The sequence below is a fragment of the Echiichthys vipera genome (genome assembly GCF_963691815.1).
Source record: "Echiichthys vipera genome assembly, chromosome: 8".
Lineage (NCBI taxonomy): Eukaryota > Metazoa > Chordata > Actinopteri > Perciformes > Trachinidae > Echiichthys > Echiichthys vipera.
The window spans coordinates 25,905,091-25,929,554 of record NC_139833.1 but is presented as its reverse complement, the minus strand read 5'-3'; the positions used below and the strand labels follow the sequence as shown (position 1 = coordinate 25,929,554).

Below are 24,464 nucleotides of genomic sequence, written 5' to 3'. Positions count from 1 at the left end.
ACTGGGCGCTTCAGAGTCCCACTGAAAGAGCCAGACCTGTGACGCGTCACAGCTCATTCGGCACCGCCTACGGGACGGGACAGAAGACGGACGGACAGGTGGGCTGGAGGCCATTCCAGAGCAGCATGAACACATCGTTAGGAAGGAGCAAGAGCATGACTCACAGACACCCAGCAGGCCAAATGTAAGCAGGACCTTACAGTTTGACCTTCGGTGTTATATACACACATATGTGGACACACAGGCACATTAATTTGAAATGTACAGTATATTCTGCTGTTAAGCTTGTGAAATATAACTGTATTGCGAATAATTAGCATCAACCTTTGTGCCTTTTGTGTAAAAACAAACAAACATGTATTTTATTTTCTTAAAGCCCCTGAACACCCACACAGGTGCTTTCAGTTATTCTGGCTGATTAGACTTCTGCTTGGGTTGAAGGTGGGCGGGGCTTTGATGAGATGTTGGTGGGGATTTATGAGGTCATAAATGTCCTTCTACCTCTAAGAATACCACTTTGTCCTGCCTTAAACGGTGAAACAAAGCTAACAGGACACCCAGGAAGATGTCAATCAATCACATTAGACACACCCACAAAGTCCTGAGGAGAGGTCTAATCAATCGGATTAACTGAAAACACCTGTGTAGGTGTTCAGGGCCTTTAAAACCCCCAAGTTGATCTAATTTGCTGATTTAATAACGGCTTAGTAAATGTTTTTAATAATGGAAAGGCTGTGGAATTTTGTCAAAATGTGATGTGGAAAGTATTTTAACAGAATAGTCTTCTTTTTCCAAGGCCATGCACATCCGCGTGTTTTCAGCTCATTAGACCTCTGCTCAGGTTAATGCTGGGAGGAGCAACATGTGATTCATTCATCAAGGGCTGTCTGAACGTCTGATCAGGCATTTAAGTGAACACACCTGTGGGGGCTGACCATGTATAGAGCTTTTATTATCCATGTAAAAGAATAAAACAAAGCCTCCCCTTACCGATTCTGAAAGTGTTCATTATTTTATAATTTACAGTTGAATTGAAGAATTGCTTTAATGATCCCCAACAAAAACCTCTACGACCACCTGCCGATCTTTCTCTTACAGTGGAAAGTTGATTTTAAAGATTTTTTTTGGCCGTTTTCAAGCCTTTATTATAAAGGACAGACAGGAAATGGGGTGAGAGAGAGAGGGGGAGACATGCAGCAAAGGGCCGCAAGTTGGAGTCAAACCCGCGGCTGCTGCCGTCAGCCTCTTTAGATGGGGCGCCTGCTCTAACCACTTGCCCAGAAGGTTGATTTTGATGGAATAAAGGGTCAATTGCTGGAACAGCTAATGTTGGAGGCAGACAGCGCCTAAATGTCAGGATCTAATAATAATAATAATAATAATAATAATAATAATAATAATAATAATAATAATAACAACAGGCCTTTCACAGCAAACATTTTGACTTGTAGCAGGAGCACGGGTGGAAGTAATAACATTAACGATGGCTTTGCACATACAGTAACACTGGAACAGGCACATCTGTGGAGCTGTTAATAATAAACCACATGCTCTCCCTGCTGTGACATGCCAACAATGTCTGCCTATCATTTGTTTCCAACCCATTTAGGTTACCTCTGGACAAAATGCTTGAGAATATTTCTGAAAAAAAAACATTTTATTAAAATCATTCTTAAGATATGAACATGTTAAGGCATAAAAATGACATTTTAGGCAAAACATTCAAAGAATTGGAAATGTCTCACTTTGTTTCCTGTCTCATGCAGAACAGATTCACTGTTATAAATGATGTTACACACAGGAAGAGGTGGATGAAACGTGATCGCTGTACGTCTGGTGAGTTTGATACTGAAGGATTAACTACAACTGCATTCACTGAGCAGTTCTCCCTGTGCTTGGATTAAGTGAAGAGGGGAATATGAAACGTTTGTTACATTTATTGACAACTATGCTTTTTTGGTATTTTTGAGATTGTCAACATTAAAATTTAGCATTTGACCTGTATTTGTGTATTTCTACATGTATGGGCACTTGTTCTTATAAACGGCCACTTCTGTTTCAGGACTTGGATCATATATATATATATATATACTGTACTATACTTAAGTCTTCTCTGCAAACAGGCATCTCAGGACTCTGTGTCCCTCATTGTCTGATGTTGACAGCCGTCAGTCTCTAGCACTCCAGTCAGTAAGATCTTGTTCCACCAGCGCTCACTGAAGCTCTGCACACAAACACTGGCCAGACTCTCCCCGTCCTGGTAGTCCTCCCTCATCTTATCTGGGATCAGGTCCTCTGACACCACCTGAGATCAAACAGAGAGAAACTGAAAGTGTGTTATTGTGTAAAAAGAAATATCCACTGATTGTAACTCAGCTGCAAACCTAGGCCAACCCCAAACTGCCTGAATTTTAGTCCTTGGCAAAGCATGTAGTATAAGAAAAGCAGGAGCTTGTGTTGACCTCAGTGAGAGTCTGCAGGGTTGTTTCTTTGGGATTCAGCCTCTGTAACAGCTCATCTGTGGTCTGTAGGGTGCTTTCAGCACGCTGCAACACAAAGGAGGACTGCTGCTGTCGAAGGATCCTCAGTAGGAGCCTGAGAGAGACACAAGAGACGAGGAGACACTACGGTTAACATTTAAACTTTTCGTAAGCACACATTCAGATGATTACATTCGCACTCATATTTTATTTAATTCGTTTAAGGAACCCGAACCACCTCAACTGGCTCCTTTCAGCGCAAAGGAGCCAGTTGAGGTGGTTCGGCCATCTAGTAAGGATGCCCCCTGGGCGCCTCCCTAGGGAGGTGTTCCAGGCACGTCCAGCTGGTCGGAGGCCTCGGGGAAGACCCAGGACCAGGTGGAGCGATTATATCTCCACACTGGCCTGGGAACGCCTCGGGATCCCCCAGTTAGAGCTGGTTAATGTGGCCCGGGAAAGGGCGACCCGACCGCGGATAAGAGGTTGAAGATGAGATGAGATGATAGTTTTAGGAAATACTGTCACATTTTCAGATTATCTGGCTGAACTTCAGACAAGTGGTTAAAATGAGGTATTTTACAGTTGTAGATTTCTTGCTTCGATTTTTTTAAGCCCACAAGCTCCTTTCCTTCAAGAGGTGTTTTGCTGGTCTTTCCAGTAGGGCGGGGCAATACGGCCAAAATCTTCTGTCCTGGTGCAGGTGTATCGATAATGATACACATTGCAAAATAGCAGGTTTTCTGGTAATTTCATAACTAAATAGCCTGTATGAAATAACCACATGGTAAAGCCTATTATTGTATACTTCTTTGTGAATTTTCTATTTTGTTTCCATTGGCGACTTTGTATCAGAACAAACCAACGTAACGTGTGGAGTCCCCCAAGGTTCAATCTTGGGGCCGACTTTATTTAACATCTATATGCTCCCACTAGGACAAATCATGCAAAATAATAACATTGACCACCATTGCTATGCCGATGACACCCAAATCTATGTAGCGCTATCACCAAATGACTATCGCCCCATAGATCTACTGTGCCAGTGCATTGAGCAGGTCAAACACTGGATGTGCCAAAATTTCCTTCAACTAAATGAGGAAAAAACTGAGATAATTGTTTTTGGGGCCAAGAAAGAAAGTCATCCAACACCTTCAATCACTGTCCCTGAAAACCTCAAATAAAGCCAGAAATCTTGGGGTTATTATGGATTCTGATTTACATTTCGACAGTCACATCAAATCAGTAACAAAATCAGCCTACTATCACCTTAAAAATGTAACAAGACTTAGAGGGCTCATGTCAGCTCAAGACTTAGAAAAACTTGTCCATGCCTTTATTACCAGTATGCTAGACTACTGTAACGGTCTCCTTGCAGGTCTTCCCAAAAAAACTGTCAGGCAGCTACAGCTTGTTCAGAACGCTGCTGCTAGAGTTCTAACAAAGACCAAAAAATGTGAGCACATTACACCAATTCTTAAATCATTACACTGGCTTCCTGTACGTCAGAGAATTGATTTCAATATCCTCCTGCTCACATATAAATCACTACATGGTCTAGGGCCGAGGTATATCACTGATATGCTCCCACTACATAAGCCTTCTAGATCACTAAGATCCTCTGAGACCAATCTGTTAGTGGTTCGCAGAGTAAACTAAAATCAAGGGAAAGCATCTTTCAGTCATTATGCAACAAACAGCTGGAATAAACTTCCTGAAGATTTGAGACTTTCACCCACTCTGACCACTTTTAAAACTAGACTGAAAACTTTTATGTTCACCTTAGCTTTCTGCTAAATCTTCGCACTTTTAACGTCCGCACTGTTTTGATTATTGTCTATGTTTTTATTCTCTTTGTCTTCCTGTAATGCATTTGAATTCACGACATGTTGTGCAGTGAAGCACTTTGAGTCTGCCTTGTGTATGAAAAGTGCTATACAAATAAAGCTGCCTTGCCTTGCCTTGCCTAATACTTGATAAATTAATAGCACTGTTTATTTTTTTATTTTACGGAGAACTTCCGTGCCAAATTAACAGTTTCAAGTGACAGGGTGTTTACATGTATGCACAAAAATAATGTGACGTAAAAACAAAACTGCAATCTTCAGATAATGTTTCACATCAGATTTTTGGAGAAATGAGTTAAAGTGCTTGTTATTATCAATGTAGATGACATAACAGTGTATCATGATGTCCTGATATAATATTTCATCATGATTCCATTGTAAGAGATGTATTTGTATCATTTAATTATCGTCCAGCCCTTCTTTCCAGTGACGTCAACCATTACAATATGTTCTCAACTGTATTTCTACCCACTTCTATTGGATGTTTGGCTGACATTTGATGTGCTGTGTGTATGCAAGTGATTCCGATCCTTATGCTGTACCTCGTCCTGATGAAACAGGTGCAAGCTTTCAGCCAGATTCTGTTCTCCTCGAGCTCCGCTTCCTCTTCCTGTTGTTCCTTAGTCTCTCCATCATTCTGCTCTCCTGCTGATTCACACCTCTGCGGGGAACACGACCCTAATGAAGACAAATACATCAGACCATGAGGACAAATCATTTCACTTTCATCTGCACGTTTGTTACAACAGCTTGCTAGAAAAAAAATGAACTTCCCCCCTACCCATGGTTCTGTTGCTCTCCAGCAGCTGCAGGCACGTCTGTCCCAGGTTGTACCAGTGCCAGGGGTTGAAGGGTAGCAGGCTGCACAGCTGCTGCAGAGGCCACATCTTTGATCCTGCAGCTCCAAAGTGCTGGTAGATGCTGACCTTTACATTTGAATTCAACAATAGTATTATTGATTTCCAAAGAGTGCGAGTGTGTGTGTGTGTGTGTGTGTGTGTGTGTGTGTGTGTGTGTGTGTGTGTGTGTGTGTGTGTGTGTGTGTGTGTGTGTGTGTGTGTGTGTGTGTGTGTGTGTGTGTGTGTGTGTGTGTGTGTGTTCTGGCTAATGCTGACCTTGAGCAGCAGGAGGCTGGTAAGGTGACAGGTGTTGGAGGCATCTTTGCTCTGGAGAAAGATCATTTTCACATTACGACAAATCAGATTAGATTAGGTTACAAAATTCAATTTACTCCTTTAGATTTTTATGTTATAATTTCTTAGATGAAATTGAACGCACCACCCCGGGTGGTGTGTTCATTTGAAACTAACATTCCTGATGTAAGAGACAGCCGTCCACACAGACTGGAATAATGAGGAGCTACATTGATGGGAATTTAAACCAAAAGACTCACAATAAGCAAATGTGGACTTTTTAATACTGGAGCAGAATTTCATGTCAGTGAGAGGCAACAAACAAATTATATATCAATCAGTGTAATTGTTTGGATTTTTTTCTTTAACACCAAGTGATGTAAATGTTAGAAGAATTACCAGTACGTCAGCAAACTCCAGCGCCCTGTCTCTCTCTCCCAGTTTGGTGCAGCACCGGGCCATTCCCTCCAGTACATCTCTCCTGATGGTCAGGTTGTTATCAGCGATCAATTCCAGGCAGCTGCTGTATGCATCCAAGGCTTTCTACGCCACCACAGCATGAGAACAGAAGGTTAACCACCCACAGTGGAGACGTGTATGAATGACAGCAAGAACAAAGGAGGGATACATGGCACTTAGGAAGAGTCTTTTTTGTTGTGCACACACACATATGAATGCACAATATTATAAATCTTACATTTCTTAGACCAAATGTAATTTTATAATGTACTGTACTGTACTTTTTGTGGAGAAACAGACCTGAGTTCCATTACAAGAGATATCTAACAAGAAATAAATATAATGAAGATAAAATCTTTATGATACGATTCTTACATCCCAATCACTAAAAGAAAAAAGAAAATCAAAACATTAAAACCTTTTTTCTTCTGTGTGTCAGGATGTAACCAGTCCTGTATGTTGTTAACAGTCCCCATGGAGCTGGCTGATCAAAATGTGCATTTCTGAAGGACACTAAAGTGACAGCTTCCACTTCTTTGTCTGTAACTTGTCACCAACTCATGAGCAGTTTGTCAGCCTAACTGAAACATCACAGTGGCCGTTAACAGAGATGACTGATAAAACCTAATTACCTGATGGTTCCCCTGTCTCACAGCCAAGTCACCTCGAAACTTGTACACTTTCTGCTTCTCCAAAGGATCATCTGTTTGGAGAGCAGTGCTCTCACAGAACCACTGCAGACAAGATGACAATCACACAATGCATTATTTACAGTGCCACAAATACAATCTGAAGCAATTTGTATAATAATAACTGAATTCAAAAACAAACATTATCCATATCCACCAAATGGTGTTTAGGATTTATTGTATTTATCTTTTATTTAGCCAGTAAAGGTCCCATTGAGACATGATAGCTCTTCTTCCAGGGTAAGGACGGCAGCATATGCAGCTTCACATAAAAGCTATTTCACATGTTAGGACACATACAAGACATAATGTATTGTGTGTTTTGTAAAAGACATTTAAATGTGAGGAAGATGTTGTTTAATCTATTTGGACAGACAGTGTTTCTCCATCTGTAAAGGTAGTGCACTTAAAACGAAGTGACTAAAATGAGGATTTAGGTGCAATGACATGGGAGAAACTGGTAACTGGTTATTTTACAGCTCAATATACCCACTAATGTCAATGGAACAATTGCTCACAACAGAGATGTAGCCTAAACTATTGGTGTTTAATCCTGCCTGTTTGAACAGAATGGAGAGAACCTTTTTTTAGGCTAATTATTATATGATTTATTATATTTCATGTCCCATGTTGGGTTGTTCTTATATCTTATATAGTTTTTTATCTGGAGGTTTAACAAGTGTGTACCTTAAGTGTTTGGTGTGTGTGTGCGTGTGTGTGCGTGTGTGTGTGTGTGTGTGTGTGTGTGTGTGTGTGTGTGTGTGTGTGTGTGTGTGTGTGTGTGTGTGTGTGTGTGTGTGTGTGTGTGTGTGTGTGTGTGTGTGTGTGTAGTGACACACTCACCGCTGGCTCACACACTTTGGCGTTATAGGACGACAGAGACACGGAGACTCGAGCTTTCTCCTGCAGAAACACAGAGTCATCAAACGTGCTTCCGAAGATCTCCATCCGGACAAATGACTTGAATTCCCCAAATCCAGCAGGTGAGCGTGTCCGGGAAAAAACAGCTCTGTGAGGCTCTTTATCGTCGCTGTTTGTTTACACCCTCATGTTCAGGCAGTCCGTAACTCTAACATGCACGACCAATGCACTGCTCGGCGTTAATAGTTCCGGGCGGACACAGAAGTTTCCGACGGATGACGAAAATGAGCGCACGCAACACACTACAGTTAAAAAATGTAAGCCTACAATACATAAAATCAATAAATAGATGCTATTGCTACATATAAAGACATTTACAATTCCTGTGCATTTTGTAAACAAAATGGAAACAATGTATCACCTATATTTATTTGAGAAATAACCAAAAGAGTTAAAAAAAAACAAAAAACCTACTAACTCTATTTAATCTTTGCTATTTAATTCATGTATACAATAACCCAGATGGCACTCTTAAATATCTGATTCATTTCATTATCCTTTATACATTTGTTTTGTATTCACAAACACATTTTTTCTAATTAATTTTCTCCTAGAAATGAATTGGTTATTGAAATTGCTCCGTTTAGTAAACAACATAAAAGTATTAGCCTAGACTTCTGGGAAATAATAGCAATTATTCCCCTGATCCTCTTGACTGCATAAGATTTGACCTGTTATAAAGGCTATTGTGTGAATGTCCTGTAATATTCACATCACATCACTATTAATCTATATGTGCTAATGGTTTTTGTATGTATATATATATATATATATATATATATATATATATATATATAATACATTTAAGAAATACATTAAAGTCTAGTTAACCTACTGAAATACTTATTTAACACAAAACTGATCACTAATGTACATACCACCCTTCCTTCAGATTTGTCTTGATGTGAAGGAAGTGTGTTCTGACCGTAAATAAATATCACAATACAAAGTGTCACTCTATAAATCTGAGTTTCTTATTGAATGTGAAACCAAACCAGTTAATGAGTGTGCTCAGTGGGCAGCTCTGATCCTGCCTTTGTGTGGAAGTGTGGTCACGTCACACTCACCGACTGTTAAGGCATGCAGACGAAATCCTCTCTCATGTATCCAACATTGATCACTCACAAGTATGAATCATTTAGTCCAGAAAACATGCACAGGCTTCTTCTGTTACACTATCGGAGCAATACAATATGCTTTTAAAGAAGTTAGCTAAAATGAATATCATCAACATATTATATGTGAACTTTTTGTCTCTGTTCCTTAAGATACTTACTGAATTAGTCTGAACACAGAAGACCACTTCAGCTCTCTGGTCAAAGTAATCCTGGCTGCTCTGCAGGAACACTGAGTCTCTCAAACAATAAAAAAAGAACAATACATTTACTAACATTAATCATCTCTGAATCATTAAATAAGTAATATTAAGACTTGCATGTTGTCATGCCCTCCAGCTTGTCCCGTGGGTCGGATGTAAGCATTCCTTCCTTGTCGTCAAGGTAACCCTGGATGTAGTGCAGAAACACTGACTGGGTCTTCCTAATTGAAAACCTGAAATTACCTAGACATTAACCAGTGAGGCTGTATGTGTGAACCCAAGTATCCCACTGAGTAGCACCCGACTTTAAGTGGAGTTTACCCTGGCAGCTCCCTCATACAAAGAGTGGGCTCATGTGTGATCACAGCTGCTGATTCTCCAGTGTATTCTCGGAGTTGAATGGGTTAAACTTCTGTGTCAATCAATCATACATTTGCACAAAGTGAGCTACTTACCAATCCGACTCCACACATCATCTTTACTGTGGAGGAGAAAATAGCAACATCAGTCTAGTGCCGTCCAATACAGGTGACCAAAGAATCAAGTGAGATCAGAAATAAAGCTTTCAACTTACTTTAATTTGCACAAATGTATCTACTTACATCTACTGTAGGATGAAGAGATTACTTTGTAAGGACTCTTTAACATTAAATTACCATTTAGGTTGTAGTAATCTCCCTCACTTTGATGGCCTTTCTCTCTCTTTCTCTGTCTTTGAGTTGATGGACCATAAGGCTCTATGGCCGGTTAGCTCAGTTGGTTAGAGCGTGGTGCTAATAACGCCAAGGTCGCGGGTTCGATCCCCGTACGGGCCAATTAAGTTTTGGGGGCGGTAGTAGCTCAGTCCATAGGTGACTGGGCTGGGAACCGGAGAGGGCTGCTGGCTCCAGTCCCTGTGTGGACCATGAATGGAGTGTGGACTGGTGGCTGGAGAGGTGCCAGTTCATCTCCTGGACACTGCAGAGATGCTGTTGAGCAAGGCACCAAACCCCCAACTGTTCAGGGCGCTGGTCACTGGCAGCCCCCTCGCTCTAACATCTCTCCATTGGTTGCATGTCTATAGATCCTGTCTGAGTATGTGTGTGTGTAAAATGAGTAATGAGTGTAAATACATTTGTTGATCAGTTACATTTCAACAAATTAACTTTTGATGGACTCTGTAAGAAAATAAAAACCATGAAACTGTGTATTTTCAACAACTGACACGGCGTCTGTTGGCTTAGTTAAAACACTATTAATACTATCAACTGTGACCATGAATCCAATAAATGACTCATACTGTAAGTAGACAAAATGACGTATACTAGTTAGAGTAACTAAACCGTAAACAAATATATATGGGTATTTAGAAGTGCTGTTGATGGGTTTAGCCCAAATCTTAAGATTTAAGTGATTTAAGTAAGATTTAATTTGAATTCTACTAACATGTCAAGTCTCTGCAGCTCTGCCAGCCTGTCCTCATTCCTATCAAATACTGTCACAGCCCTTGGCGTTTGATATCGACATGGGTCTGGAGGAAACGCACCGGGCTATCAACGGTAATCCAACCACGGCCGTTTTAAGCTCCCCAGAATTTGGTTAAAAGGTCTGTGTAGGAAGGAGGTCATAGCAGTGGATGTGTCACCAAACTTTCACCCAGGAGACCCTGGTTTGTGTCCCATGCATCACTGTAGTTACGCTACAGATGCATTTATGTGAACCACACCCACAATGTTTCCTTAACCCCCAAGTGGTTTTGTCCACTAGTTAAATAGCGACTGACTAGTAGAGTCATAGTTTTAAGGGAACACTACGCAGTCCTTCCCTCTCTGCATCTCTGTATCTACTCCAGTTTCATTTCACACAGAAAGCAAAACACGCAAAATGTTTCTCACAGGTGCACATCTTTTGATCAAAATTTATTGGGTTTCGTCCTCAAACAAGTATAAAATATAAATCTTTTCTAAATCAAGCTAGAAATCCATAAAAGCTGGGATTTTAAATTAACATTGCACAAATTGTCTGCCTCACGTCTCGTAGTTACCAGCTGATAATTGCAGGGGCCGCAAGAGGAGTTTTTAGCTTTTGAAAGCAAGCCTGCAGAGGCGAGCGCACAAACATACCATGTTTAAACAAAGTTCATGACAGGTACTCTCAGTTTGTTAACACATTTCAGATGTACAGGCAGAGTGTAGGAATAACTTAGTGTAGCGGTCAGCTCCGTAGACACAGAATAATAGTTATAAGTCACCATCAACATCATCTTTGCCCACATCAGCTGCAAAAAGTTCAACCTCAAGTGAGTCAGTTTTATTCCCAGAATCCCTTCTAGTCAATCAGGTGTACTGGGTAAGGCTTATCAGTTCAAGATTAGGTTGATTTTCAAGAGATCACAGCTTATTTTGAAATACCTAGAGCTAGGGGACAAAATGGCAATTGGCAAAAAGTCAGGGGTGAAATTTTTACAATGGCACAGTAAATATTTGTTATCTTCCCCATTTATTAAGAGTTAGACCATTGTAGTCCTTTACAGTATCTGTGTCTACAGAACCAACAGGAGCTGAGAGATCACTGTCATCCTTCAGTCAAACAGGTCTACGAGTATGAACTGCGTCGCAGCGGGAACAAAAAGAAAACTGTTCAAAGCAAAGCATGCTCTTTAGAAGCAATAACTTGGGATAGAAACAGATCAAAATTTGATCAGAAAAACCAGATGCTGATAATCCCACTGTAAATGAGCTAAAAAAAAAAAAAAGCAAACAAACAAACATTTATACATATGAGTATATTACAGTTCTGAGGAGTATATATTTTGCCAAAAAAGCTGGCTGCTGTATAGTGAAAACATTTGAATCTCTGATTGCTGTAAGAAACATTCAACCAACTACCTGTTTAAATACAGAAAACAAGTGAGGACTATTAGCAGGAGCATAGCGAGGGATACAGATGTGACATGTGCACAATAGGACATCAGGTAAACTACTCAGATCACAATGTTAGCTCTACGGCGCCACTAGGTTAGCTGGGATACATGATGACTGTTGGATATAAAGTCACAACTCAGGGGGCAGACGTGGCACCTCAGCAACCTGGGAAACTATTTCAATACATGATTCCTATTGTCCTTGTAGGCATACGAGACAGCAGCAGAGCCAGGCTGCGCTGTGTGATGGACAGAAAATCATTAAAGGGGTACTCCACTGATTCAGTATTGCAATTCCATAAAGTCAGAGGACACATAAGGGACACACTGATGGAGAGGATGAAATATCTTGACGTTTAGTATGTAGTAGGGGTCAAGATCCAGAAACAAGGGATCCTACATTTGCTATAATACAACAGAAAACATCCCCTGTTTTAAAACCCCACCCACACCTGCCATTTACAGTGCATGTTCACCGTTGTAATTGTAAAGTCTGAGATGTCCCTCATGATATCACTATGACATCATCAGGGTTATCTTTTTACTTTAGAAAACTCCCCCCAGAGCCACTTACATATATCATACATATAATAACAGTAACGGTTTCATAGGCTGAGTAGTACTCCTCATGATAAGCAAACTTAATTTGTAAAATTCATGGAGAGCCCCTTTAAATATTTCTGTTACATTAAATGCATATGTATAAAGCCTCAAATTTGGACACATTATTAGCAAGCAATCTTCCCAGTGCTACCAGAACATTAGTTTTAGCAACCAATCCAACTGTAAGTGCACGTCTTTTCCATTGAGTTCTGATTCTATATGTTCTGCAACTAAAGACACTGACTGAACTCCAAAAAAACACACAAAAACACTACTCTATTGTACATCTTGTATGAGTCTGTCTTTTACACAAGCAGTCCACTGATGTCTGGAAAGACTTGTAAAGACAGTTTTCATAGATAGAAACATATAAAACCATTCAAAACAGACAGGGCACTGTAAAAGACTGTGGGCTGGATACCCGGGGCAGGATTAAGCCTAACCTGTGGACTGAAACGAGCTAACTGCTGACAGCCGGTTCGTAGCATCTTCAGATTAACGCGTCCAGTACCAGGATTCAACACAAGGGCACAAAATGGCTGCTGTACAATGGCTGCAGTTGTGGTGATGACATAGTTCAGAGCACAGGACTGTAAGCCTAAAATGTGTCAATGATTTGGGAAACTTTTTTAAATAAAGAAAACAGGTCCATAGTTTCGCAGTCAACTTGGTTATGAAAAGTAAGCGGTGTTATTAAAGCTACATAAAGAATTAATCCCAGATTAAGCTTCCACTGTGCCAAGTATACCAACCCAAAATATTGTATGTACAAAATGAGCAGTTGTTTGTCTTAGTTATTACATGCAGTATTAGACAAAAGGGTATACCGTAACATTTTGAAGTTGTTATTCTTCACGGCCAAGCACTTGTCACATGAAGACAAAAGTTTCAAGGTTTCAGTTCTTTAAAGTAGCTGTCGTAGCTGGTTTACAGTTAGCAGACAACACTGCTTTCAAAGTTACTCATTCAATTGGACAGCTAAAGGTGCAAACGTGTCGTGCGACAAGTGCCTGGTGAAAAAATACAACACAATGTGAAACACCAAGGTATCCGTTCAAGGACTTAGAACAGAAGTTTCCAATGTCAACTTCAGAGTATCTAGGCCTCTTTTAGCGTCAGCAGAGAGCAGCGCAAGGTCATGCATCACAACTTAGTTTGAACCAGCCTTCCTTAGGAATCACCCAACGTTATGTGATTCCCAAAGCATTCACAAATTCTCATCTTCTGTCGAGAGCTGTTCAAATTCTGTTCAAACAAGCGTACGAGCCATGTAGGCACATAGGTTTATCTGCAAAGCTTCGTCAGAGTCTCTTTCCCCTTTTGAAGAACTGTGGTCCAGACAGTTCCAGTTACTGTCCTGTCCATTCAAAGCGGTAAAGCGTGAGGAAAACAGTTAAGAAGCTGAGCATTATTTGGTAGACTTCCCACCAGGCATCACAACATTTCATTTCATGAGAGAAAGTGAATTTTCCAAGAATGCCTGTTGTTTCAGTCCTTCGACGATGTCCCTATAGCCCTGTTTGTCTATCTGTCTGCCTGTGTCGTAGACGTTTTAATGAGACAGAGAAGAACAGGACACTGCTAACATTTACAGAAACATGTCTTGGGAAGTGCACATCATGAGTCATTTTACAAAATGGCCTGGAGGAGAGGGGGCGTGTGGGGGGCGACGAAGGAGAGGTGTAAAGCAACAATACAAAACAACAAATATAACACGTGTGCATTTTTAAAAGGAGGAAAGCTTAAAAACGGGGCTTAAATTGTGCAATTTAGCGAAAGAAAGCAGTGGGTGATTGTTCTACTACTTTTTGAGCCTTATAAACATCCAACCATGAAATAATACATATTATTAAAAAAGTGGATAAATGGATTCATCCTGCTGACAACACACAGAGGATCAAAAAGGCAAAATACTGGTTTAGTTTGTAGTCAAACAAAACAGACTTGGTCTCTCAGAGCCATTTTATGGTATAATAAGAGATTAAGGTGCCAAATCAGGATTGAGTCCACCATGTATACAAGTGGACAAAGTGCATTTATTAAAAGTTTAGTTTAGGTGCTTCACGTTTGTTTCTTCAGTGCAGACTGGAGTCAGATTATTATTTGAAAAACTGTTGAACAGTCTTTCTTAAAGTATGGATTAAGACCCAAAACGATTCGTAGGCCTTGTTTTAGCCCAAACATAAAGGCAAGGTGTTGGCGATTTGGTGGTGATTGCAGTCAAGGTGATAACTTGTGGATTGACTTACTCTAAATGTGCACCGAAGCTGCAGCTGGTGCTTGCATTCACATGATTCGGGTAAAGTTCCCTCATCTGAAAAATTGCGTCCATCCGTTCAACCCATCCCCACCCACCTTGAGTAAATTCTAAGCAAAAAACACTGCAGAGAAATGTTTCTAGTTTGCACAGTGGCTATGATTTAGTTCACAAATGGTGCCTCTGCCTCAGACTGTAAACCGTAGCTCACTGCTCAGGAGACAACACATTCGACTTTGGGACAACAGCCTTGTGCCGTCAGCATCACCCTTTAAAAAGGTCCTAATAGCACAGGATGTGTTCTATCAAAAGGTGAAAAATCTGTTTAAAAACATCACTAGCAGTGCGTACTAAACACACACTGGCATTTTCCCATCATATCCAGACGTGTCGGGTTAAAAATCTATAATACTAATAACATTAATGAAACAACAAACGATAAAAAGGGAAGACTTGAATAGACATCCTGTGGCATTCAATCAGCAGTAAAGTACTTTGTCTAACAGCGTTTAGGCATTCATCTCTGAGACTTTCAGTGTCATTGTCAGTCAACGTCAAACAATCTGCTGATTCCTATCCCGATCTTGCAATGATCTTCACAGGTGCTTGGGAAAAAAAAGATACTGTAACAGGTAAAATTAAGCAGTTCCACAAATAGATGTGTGCTAGTTTCATTGGGGACATTGGTCAGCAGTGACATCTAGCTGCAGTACGATTTCAAGCACCTTTTGTAAACAGAGATGAGTGTGCGCTGTTAGTTTGGGACCGGGGGGTGAAACATTCATAACAATGGAGACTGAAGTTTGACTTTAAGCCTGTGCTCATAACAGGCTCCAGGTTCCTTTTCTGTGTAGGTAAATCTCCCTTACTGGCTTCATTTGAGCAAGCAAGGAGTGCAAATTTACCGGGGGGGGGGGGGGGGGGGCATGGTCCTTATTAAATCTCTCACTTACAACAATCAGTCTTCATCAAACGTATGTACGGATGTGCATGGATACACTGTCTTTTTTGGGTAACTGTTTGATCTCAAAAAAGTTTCATCTTCGGCTTGAAGACTGCACTTTATGTCCAGAGTTTGGGGTGCTGGGGTTTGAATAAGCTCCTTTCCGTGGATTCTTGTCGGACAGTGAATAAGTAGGTATGGAGAGAGTGAGCTAAAGCTAACAGTCCATCTGTGAATTAATGAGTACGTATGTAAATCAGTGGCAAAAAGACTTGGTTCGGCTAACTGTGGTCCAGCATTGATTACATTCTGTGATGTTTCACCGTGCTTTCCACCATCATTAGTCTTCGGAGACTGACAAGGATTTCCTGACGCTACGTGACGGCTCCCAAACCTCGCTGTCGTCCGTATCATCGCCGTCCTCCTCCTCCTCTTCTTCATCATCGTCGTCCCCTCCCACCTCGGGCTGCTCCTCTGTGGCCGTTGACGGCTCTCCCTGCATCTGCCCTCCCCCTCCCGCTGCCTCTCCATCTGTCCTTCCCACCGCCGCCTCCTGAAAGGGATCAGCCCCCGTTTCCAAGCGTCGCTGGACCTCCGCGAACCACTCCCTCACCTTTTGACAGAGAGAAACGCATTAACAGTGTGATGACGGCAAGGCTGTAGCTACCATTGAGGACACCCAAGGTCATGTGATATTTGTGGGGATTCATGCAATATTTACCTGATGGACTGAGAAAAAAACACTGATTGTTTGGTTCTTTCAGTCTACGGTGCGTAAGAACTTTGTAGCAATTTATGATGCTGGGTTTTAATGACATAAAGATGAGTTTGCACTAGACATCTAGACACATGTCACATTTTTTAATGTTTATGTTTTAGGGATTTTTAGGGTAAATTCTGAACATTTTTTGGACTGGACATCTTAAAACGTGTGTGTTTTAAGATCAGATTAACAATGATTAAATACATCCGTTTAAATTCCTTTCAAATCCTCAAAGGTTTGGTTGATCCAACAGTTCATGGTTCTGCACTCATGACCTCAGTATACCTAAGTTTTTGGCTGTGCCACTAAGAGCTTATTCATGTCAGCTATCCTATAATAACTTCATTGATATTATGTATATACATTAAATATAATCTAGTCTTGATAGTAAAATTTGCCAGGTTGCCTGTTTTTTTCAAACATAGAAAATAGGGACAGAAAACAGTAAAATGTTCACCCCAACCAAGACATTTGACATTTTTAGTATTTGTTAGTGATATTTAGATATTTCTGTTAGTCAGAACCAGACAAAGCTGAATGTGTAGGTGGATTTACATCAGCTTTGGTGTTTGCATCTGTTTCAGGTTGTTGATGTGATATATGTGATTTGTTCACATGTTTGTTGTTGAAAGTCAGTCTGAAATAAACTTCAGAAGTTGTTTGACTGTGGAAACTTTATTAGTTTTTTTCAGTTGCTGTAATAAATCTCTTTTATATCCCATTTTCATTTTTAAGCTGACATATAATTGCATGGAATCTTAATTACTCAATGTTAGAAGGCAAACCAACGCTGATGCCTGGTTACCAGCCTGGTGCCCACTTCTAAAAGTCAGTGTTGAGCCCAACAAGCTTAATTTACAATAATCAAGCAGCTTGCGGCTCTATATAATCCATGTAATTAGGTGAAAGGCAATTTAAGAAGGTAAACTTTGACAGATTTAGTGGCAGCAGTGACAATGTATATACGTTTCATGACTATGCATGTCTTTGATTGGGAGAGCCATTCTGTCATCGCTTATTTATTAGAATCACTGTAAAGTAAAACGCCCTTTGAGGTAAATTATATAAATAAAACTGACTTGATCTGTCTATACAGTGTTAGCAACTGGAGAAGAAAAAGAAAAAGAGAAGAGAACATATTGAGGAATACAATGACACATACATAAGTCTTCTCACGTTATTACCTGTTCGTAGCTCATGTTGGTCTTGGTGACGAGCTCATCCAGGTCTTGCTCATTGAGAAAACGGTGCTTTATGTAGTACTCCTTCAGAATCTCCCTCCCAGTCTTGAATTTCTTCGACGGAGGAGCTCTATCGACATCTGCGCTGGAGGAGGCCGACCTCCTTGGCTGCTTTCTGGTTCGGGACCGCCCCCAACCACGATTTCGGCCACGTCTTTTTCGACCGGTGCTGCTGCTGCTTCCCATTTTATTGCTTCCTCCGCCAGTTGGCCCTTCGACGTTGCCACTTTGGTACTGGAAGAACCATTTCAAGTTACTGTTCTTCCACGAGTAGCGAGAGTCTCCGAACCAGCTGACGATGTAAGACCGAGGGAGGCCGCTCTGTTCTGCCAGTTGGTCGTACTCCTCTGGTGAGGGCCACTGGGTCCGCACAAAGGCACTTTTTAGAATATGCAGCTGCTCCGGAGTCTTTTTACTCTTATCTTTCATGTCTTTGTTGCTGCTGCTGCTGGAGGGCAACTGCTTACTACGGCCGCCGGGAGGAGTTTGATTACCTTTACGAGACGAGGAGGCAGAAGGAGAAGAAGAACTGGCTCCTGCTCCTCCTTCTCCTGCCTCCATCTTTCCTCCCTCTGAAGAATCCGGGGAGGAAGTACTGACAGATGGCATTTTTCGTCTCTCAGTGAACCAGGCATCGATCTCTCTCCGCGTCAGTTTAGTCTCTGTCCTCAGGCGGCTCAGTTCCTCATCTGACGGGGTGGTGCCCTTCTCGAAACTTTCCTCCAGCGACACCAGCTGCTCCGGAGTCTTCTCCTTAAACTTTTGCAGGGTAAAATCTGGGAATGGATTCCACGTTTTGGCCCGTGTCTCTTTTTCCTTCACAGGAGGAGTGCGCGGCGTTTGGGGAGATGTGGGGGTCTCATCGCTTGAGTCAATAATAATGGTGGTGCTAGCACTACTGGCACAGCCGCCACTTCCCCTGCCCCCTCCGTCGTGGAAAACAATGACATGGCTGTTCTTGGAGTTGCGCTGGTTGTACCTGGTGTCACTGAACCATTTCTTGATCTCTCCCTTTGTGAGGTTGGTGATCTTCATCAACCGTGAAATTTCTGCATCAGTGACAAAGTGGTTTTTCAGGTAGCTGGCTTTCAGCTCTGCCAGCTGCTCTTTGGACTTCTTAGGACGCAAACTGAACGTGTCAGCGCTGAGTGCAGAGTTCTCCTTCGAAAGAGAAAGGGAGATTTATATATTAATTAAGAGTTTCTACAGGGCCATTTTGCACAATACCTGCTAGGAGAAGGACCGAATGGCTACAGATTAGATGTGTGCAAGTCTTTGTTCAGACATCCATTACAGACAACTGATAAAACACCATGTTGGCATTTTGTTGCCTTGGTACAGACCTTAGAATCCGCCAACTCCACAGAGTAACTAGTTAACAAATTCTGTCTGGCATTAGGCATTTGTGCACTGACTGAGGTAAAGAAAAAATACAAGAGCAAAAAAGTCCGCAACAAGTGCTGTCCTCACCTGTGGAGAAAGAGAGGGAGGCTGGACAGTGGTAGCCCGTTTTAGCTCACTGTTTGTTGGGGTGGGTTGACAGGAAACTCTGCTGGAGCTCTGGGACTGGCTGGGCAGTCCTGCCACTGTCAGAGTGATGGGACTGGTCACTGGAAGGTGCCCCCCTGGGCCGACCTGTACAGAGACAGAAAAGAATGACATAGAGTGAGGATGAATGAGACTGTAGTCATTATCTATAACACTGTACTGGATGGAAAGCCCAAAGATGGTTTTTGAGTGTATAACTGTAATGCATTCATGCATCTGTCACTGGACTTACATTTTCTTTCTACCCTTATTTGTAAATATGAGTCTGAGCTAACAATAGACAGTATATTTGCAACTATTGGCCAGCTCTACTGCAAAATAATTTAAAGTAAATTAAAAAGACACTACAAAACGCTAGACCTATCAGCTAACACTGAATCAGGTAAGCATTTTGCGACCTTGTATGACCTGGCAAAAACAAATATAATATCAGTTACCGTATTTTCCGCACTATAAGGCGTACCACATTATAAGGCTTCAGTGAATGGCTTATTTTTTGAGATGGCTTTTGAGAAATTTGAAGGTTTTTAGGTGCGCCTTATAGTGCGGAAAATACGGTAGTTTAAAAACAGTCGTAAAAGATATATGGGCACATATTCCCACCATATTCATACAAACATAATTAAAGCAAAGAAATAAAATGTTTCACCACTCATTGAACACACCTGCTTTGACATCGCTCATTCCCAGAGACAGCAGTATCCTCCATATGTGATCTGTTACTAACTGCTGTATATCTATTGTTCTATTGTCTACAGTGACAATAAAGGCTTCTAATACGGTTCACTGTTAAGGCATTACTGCCTATATATGTGATGCAAGTTGAAAGACATACAGCAAGTAGGAAAAGTCTGTCATGTCACATCAAAGCAACGATCAAATTGTGTCAATTTTAATTAAGTTAAAGCCACCTAAATTCAAGCCACGCCAGGCTAACTTTAGTTGAGTCAAGTTAAACAAGACCTGCTAAAACAAAGTCAAATAAAAAAGCAGCTTGATTTGAGATAAAATAAGATATACCTTAGTGGTCCCCAGCAGGGAAATTCACTCATTTAATTATATGGCTGATAAAGCTATCGGAGTCCGATCAAAGGAGAGTCCTGTCACATATACTGTGTTTTCTTTCCTTACCTACCTGTGTGAATACCAGGCCGGGCTGGCCCACTATCTGGCAGGTCTGAAGAATGGACTGCAGGCCGTTGGCAGCTGCTGAGAGCTGGTGAGCAGGTATGACAGTGATGGTCTGAGGCACAGTGTGCACCGTGCCATTAAACTGTTTCCTCCTGGCCTCCTCCACTTCCTCTGGAGTCCAGCTGACACCGTGCTTTAGCCGCTGGGCTGAGAACCACACCTGGGTGTAGATCAAGTACATTTGACGCCACCATGAACAAAATATAAAATATTAAGTATAGCTCAGATTTAATCTAAATTAAGATTGGGGTAGCCTTTTTTCTCATAAAACATACAGGTTAAGGATCTGATGTAGGTTATAATAGAGAGGGGTGAACACAACATCCTTCGTCAGCAGAGGTGAGCTACCTAAAACATCAGACAACCTTCATCTACCTTGATCTGCTCCTCTGTGAACTGTGTCTGTACTGCCAGGATGTTGATCTCAGCCATGGAGGGGTAAGGAAACTTCTTGTATGTGCTGCCCAGCAGGGGGTTGGTGTCCATAGCTGCACTGTAGGATGGGATGCTGCTGAGGGGAATCAGCAGCTGAGGCTGAGCTGCTGCTACACTTTGCTGGGCCTGGAAAGCAGAAAGCACCTGAAATAAAGAAGGTCAGGGAGGAGATGAGAATGGTTTGGACTGACAATGCTACATGGTAGCTGCTGATATACCAAAGTGTCTCTGAACATGACAATGAAACTCTATCAGCTGCAGGGCTGCGGTTCTGTAGCTGAAGCTGACATTCAACATTATCTAAAGCCTACTGGACACTGGTGGCTGTGCAGGCTGCTGTTGAGTCTGAAAACATGCATGTATTATCAAGACTTTCTACCTGTGCCAGGCCAGCAGGCAGAACTGTGGGGTTTAGAGTGGCTGATTTCCTCTGCTGCTCCGAGTACGGGCTGACCAGCAAGCCGCCTCCCCCGATCTTCATGGAGTCGTGCAGCAGCATCTCCACAGGAGTCATTGGCCCCAGAGGAGCTTCGATGGGTTCCTGATCTCCTTCCACCTCTCCCTCGCCTATCGTTCCAAAACCCTCCACCGCCTCGTCCGCTGTTTTCAGGGACACCGCAATCCTCTTGGGTTCAGATTTGGTCTTTAACCTCATGATGGGGGTCTTGCTGAGGGAAATGGCAGCAACTGTAGCAGGGTCTGCTCCTCCCTCCTTGGGTGTATCACACTGTTGTTCCTGGGTCGGCTGGTCCCTGCTGGGATCCTCAGGAGGGTTTGTAGTGCTGTGCTTTAGTGAGGGAGTGAGGACTTCGCTGTCTTCTACAGCAGGGACACTGGGCTCATCTATGATGATAATAATAATAATAATAATGCATTCATTGACACAGCTGTGTATATTTCAGGCTAACAAAGTAACACTGTCGCCCACACAAGTGAGAATAGGCCAAAAACAATCTTACCTGTTTCTGGAGGGGTGGGGACCACCACCACTGCCTGACTCAGCTCCTCGGCAGTCGGCCCCTCCTCTGCTCCCTCCTTCACCTCCTCCTCCTCTACATCTTCCTCCTTTGTCCTTTCTGTTTTTCCCTCTGCCTCTTCCTGCTCCACCACATCAGAGGGTAGCACCATGCAAGGCGTGGTCGATTTCCGGCGGCTCGACATTGTCAAATCAAACTGTTTACTTCTATTCAGTGTAAAGAAGATATGGGACAGAAAGGTCGAGGCTCACATGTCTTAGGTGGTTGGGTTCACATGCTAGAGTCCTTGAATTAGGTATTTCTGGTGGAGGAAACATAACAAATATGCAAATGTCATTTTTTTATTCTCAAATACTTCTTTTGTTAGTTGGCTCTTTCAGTGTTATAAGTCATGTGAAAGCAGCTGCACAGCTGTGAGGAGTGGTTTGTCTTTTCTTCTTACCTGACAATAGAAACTGAATAACTTCAGGAATTAGAACTTATTTAGACAAAGGGAGCAATCTGAAGCTGTCACGCTTTGTGACAATGCAGTGGTCATTATACAAAATAATTACTTTACAAAAACAAACAAACAATGGATTTATCAGTAGGTAGTTGCAACCGTGCTTATAACCATCATATTGTAAGACATTGGTACATATGTAATTATTTCTAGAAATCATTAAGACTGCACATTTTCAATTCTTATAGAATGAATGTAAACTTTACACCTAAACTGTCATTATGTGTGCAAAGTCTGGTGTTTATGTATCCAAACACACAAGTGAACACTGACACTGGATGACATGAAGTGCTCAGGGGGAGGCGATATGATCCTGCACTTTATTCAGTATAATGACTAACTAACAGCCGCTTTGCATTTCTCACCAACTACAGTAATACATGCAAATTACTGCACGACATAGTCACTTTAATGGCAAATGTACTAAACTGTGTTCCAAAGTGATCATCGCATCTTCAACCGCTTATCCGGGGTCGGGTCGCGGGGGCAGCACCTCCAGCATGGGGACCCCAAACTTCCCTTTCCCGGGCCACACCAACCAGCTCTAACTGGGGGATCCCGAGGCGTTCCCAGGCCAGTGTGGAGATCTAATCTCTCCACCTGGTCCTGGGTCTTCCCCGAGGCCTCCTTCCAGCTGGACGTGCCTGGAACACCTCCCTAGGGAGGCGCCCAGGGGGCATCCTTACTAGATGCCCGAAGTTTGTTTGTTCCGAAGTGATGACATTGATTAGTCGAAACTCAATGAATCACTTTTGTAATTGAATATTTTATATTATGTTATTTATAAAGTAAAAAATACTAAACATTTGTTGCTTCCACCTTCTCAAATGCATGTACTTGCTGCCCTTCTCTGATTAAACTGTACATTTGAACACAACTGTTAATATCTTTGACCTGTTGGTCAGAGGGAAACAACAAGCATTTGGAAGATGCGTCCTTGGGCCCTGTGACATTTTTTTTTTTACATTGCATGCACTACATACTAATAATCAGAGGTTGCATCCCTATGAATTCATTGATTCAGACAACAGACAACTGAAACTGTAAAACCCTAAAACAATATGATTGAAATACATCAACTCCAGCACTGAATTGTGAACCAAACCTCACATCACTCGTGTCTAATTGCACATCAATTACAAGGGCATCGTCCAGTCAGTGTGGTGGTCTTCCAACAGTAGCAGGGCCCACATGATATCACCAGAATAACTTGAACTCCACAAGGACATTACACATTTAGCACACATTACAAAAACATATTCTAAAGAAATATTTGATTTCAGGTTCCATGTGTGTCTCGATGTTGAGACAGGTGTTGCACACTGTTGTAAGACACCAAAGCACTATGCCTGGGGTCCATCACTTCTTGCTGGTAAATACACTGCATTGGTAACAATAACGCTCACTGTGACAGTATGCTACAATGCTGCACTGCTATCATGACATCATTAACAGCTAGCACATCAATAACAATGTGGAGGTGTGGGCTAGCTCATTCCTTTTTATTAAAGTAAGGTTAAGGCGATAAATGAACACACTGGGACATGTGAGTTCAGCTCCACAGGCTCTAGCATGAACAGGAGGTCGGGCCGGTAGCCGGTGTTAGCCGGGGCACTCATTATTATTGATCACGGGTGGCGGTAAACTTACTGAACTACTGAAATGTGCTCTGTGTCGAGGTGAGGCGGAGTGATTTCCTGGGTTTCGGCAGAGCAGTCTTCTGGTTGTGTGTGTCGGTGTCTCTGCTTCCTTCCCCCGGCTAACCATTCAGCCCCAGCCTGGCCGCGACTACAACAGCTAGCTTTGACGGGTGTTGGGGCTTTGCGGGTCTCCAAACCCCAGGGGAGGCAGGCAGGCAGACAGACCGGTCTGACTGCTACAGCTCCGGTCTGCAGATGCTGGAAACGCCGGACATCTCTCTCCTCGTCGGACCTATTTTATATCCCGCCTTTATTAAAGTTCTATAAATCCTAAACACGGTGGTTAAACTCCTCGCTACTGCGTTGACCTAATTCTCTGATATTTTTTAACGGCAGATTTTTTTTTAATGATCAAACGGCGTCATCATTCAATGTTATACGTCCTGACGTCATTCCCAGGCGACTCTCGGTGCTCCCAACAATTTCGGAAATTTAGCAAACATATACCTTTTTTGTTTTTACCATTACAATATATTCTTTGAGGTAGATTGCGCCATGTGTTGTATTATATGTATGTGTATGTGGTTGTTTAGAGTCGTGTCTCCCGGGCCCGACGTC

At 42.0% G+C, this 24,464-nt stretch overlaps 2 protein-coding genes across 2 annotated transcripts; both read right to left on the bottom strand.

Moving 5' to 3' along the window:
• Positions 1 to 1,644: 1,644 nt before the first annotated feature.
• On the bottom strand, positions 1,645 to 7,648 carry cUnh8orf76 (chromosome Un C8orf76 homolog). The gene is made up of 8 exons (XM_083918622.1): positions 7,449 to 7,648; positions 6,549 to 6,650; positions 5,857 to 6,000; positions 5,440 to 5,490; positions 5,106 to 5,250; positions 4,867 to 5,002; positions 2,463 to 2,595; positions 1,645 to 2,305 (listed from the first exon to the last, which is right to left on the bottom strand). The coding sequence occupies exons 1-8, from the start codon at positions 7,551 to 7,553 to the stop codon at positions 2,129 to 2,131; spliced, it is 993 nt and encodes a 330-aa protein (XP_083774748.1). The 5' UTR covers positions 7,554 to 7,648; the 3' UTR covers positions 1,645 to 2,128.
• A 5,161-nt stretch (positions 7,649 to 12,809) lies between these two features.
• zhx1 (zinc fingers and homeoboxes 1) lies at positions 12,810 to 24,068 on the bottom strand. The gene is made up of 8 exons (XM_083918620.1): positions 23,857 to 24,068; positions 21,687 to 22,005; positions 21,107 to 21,570; positions 20,668 to 20,871; positions 20,237 to 20,452; positions 19,024 to 19,188; positions 17,497 to 18,714; positions 12,810 to 16,162 (listed from the first exon to the last, which is right to left on the bottom strand). The coding sequence occupies exons 2-8, from the start codon at positions 21,886 to 21,888 to the stop codon at positions 15,890 to 15,892; spliced, it is 2,742 nt and encodes a 913-aa protein (XP_083774746.1). The 5' UTR covers positions 21,889 to 22,005; positions 23,857 to 24,068; the 3' UTR covers positions 12,810 to 15,889.
• Positions 24,069 to 24,464: the final 396 nt, after the last annotated feature.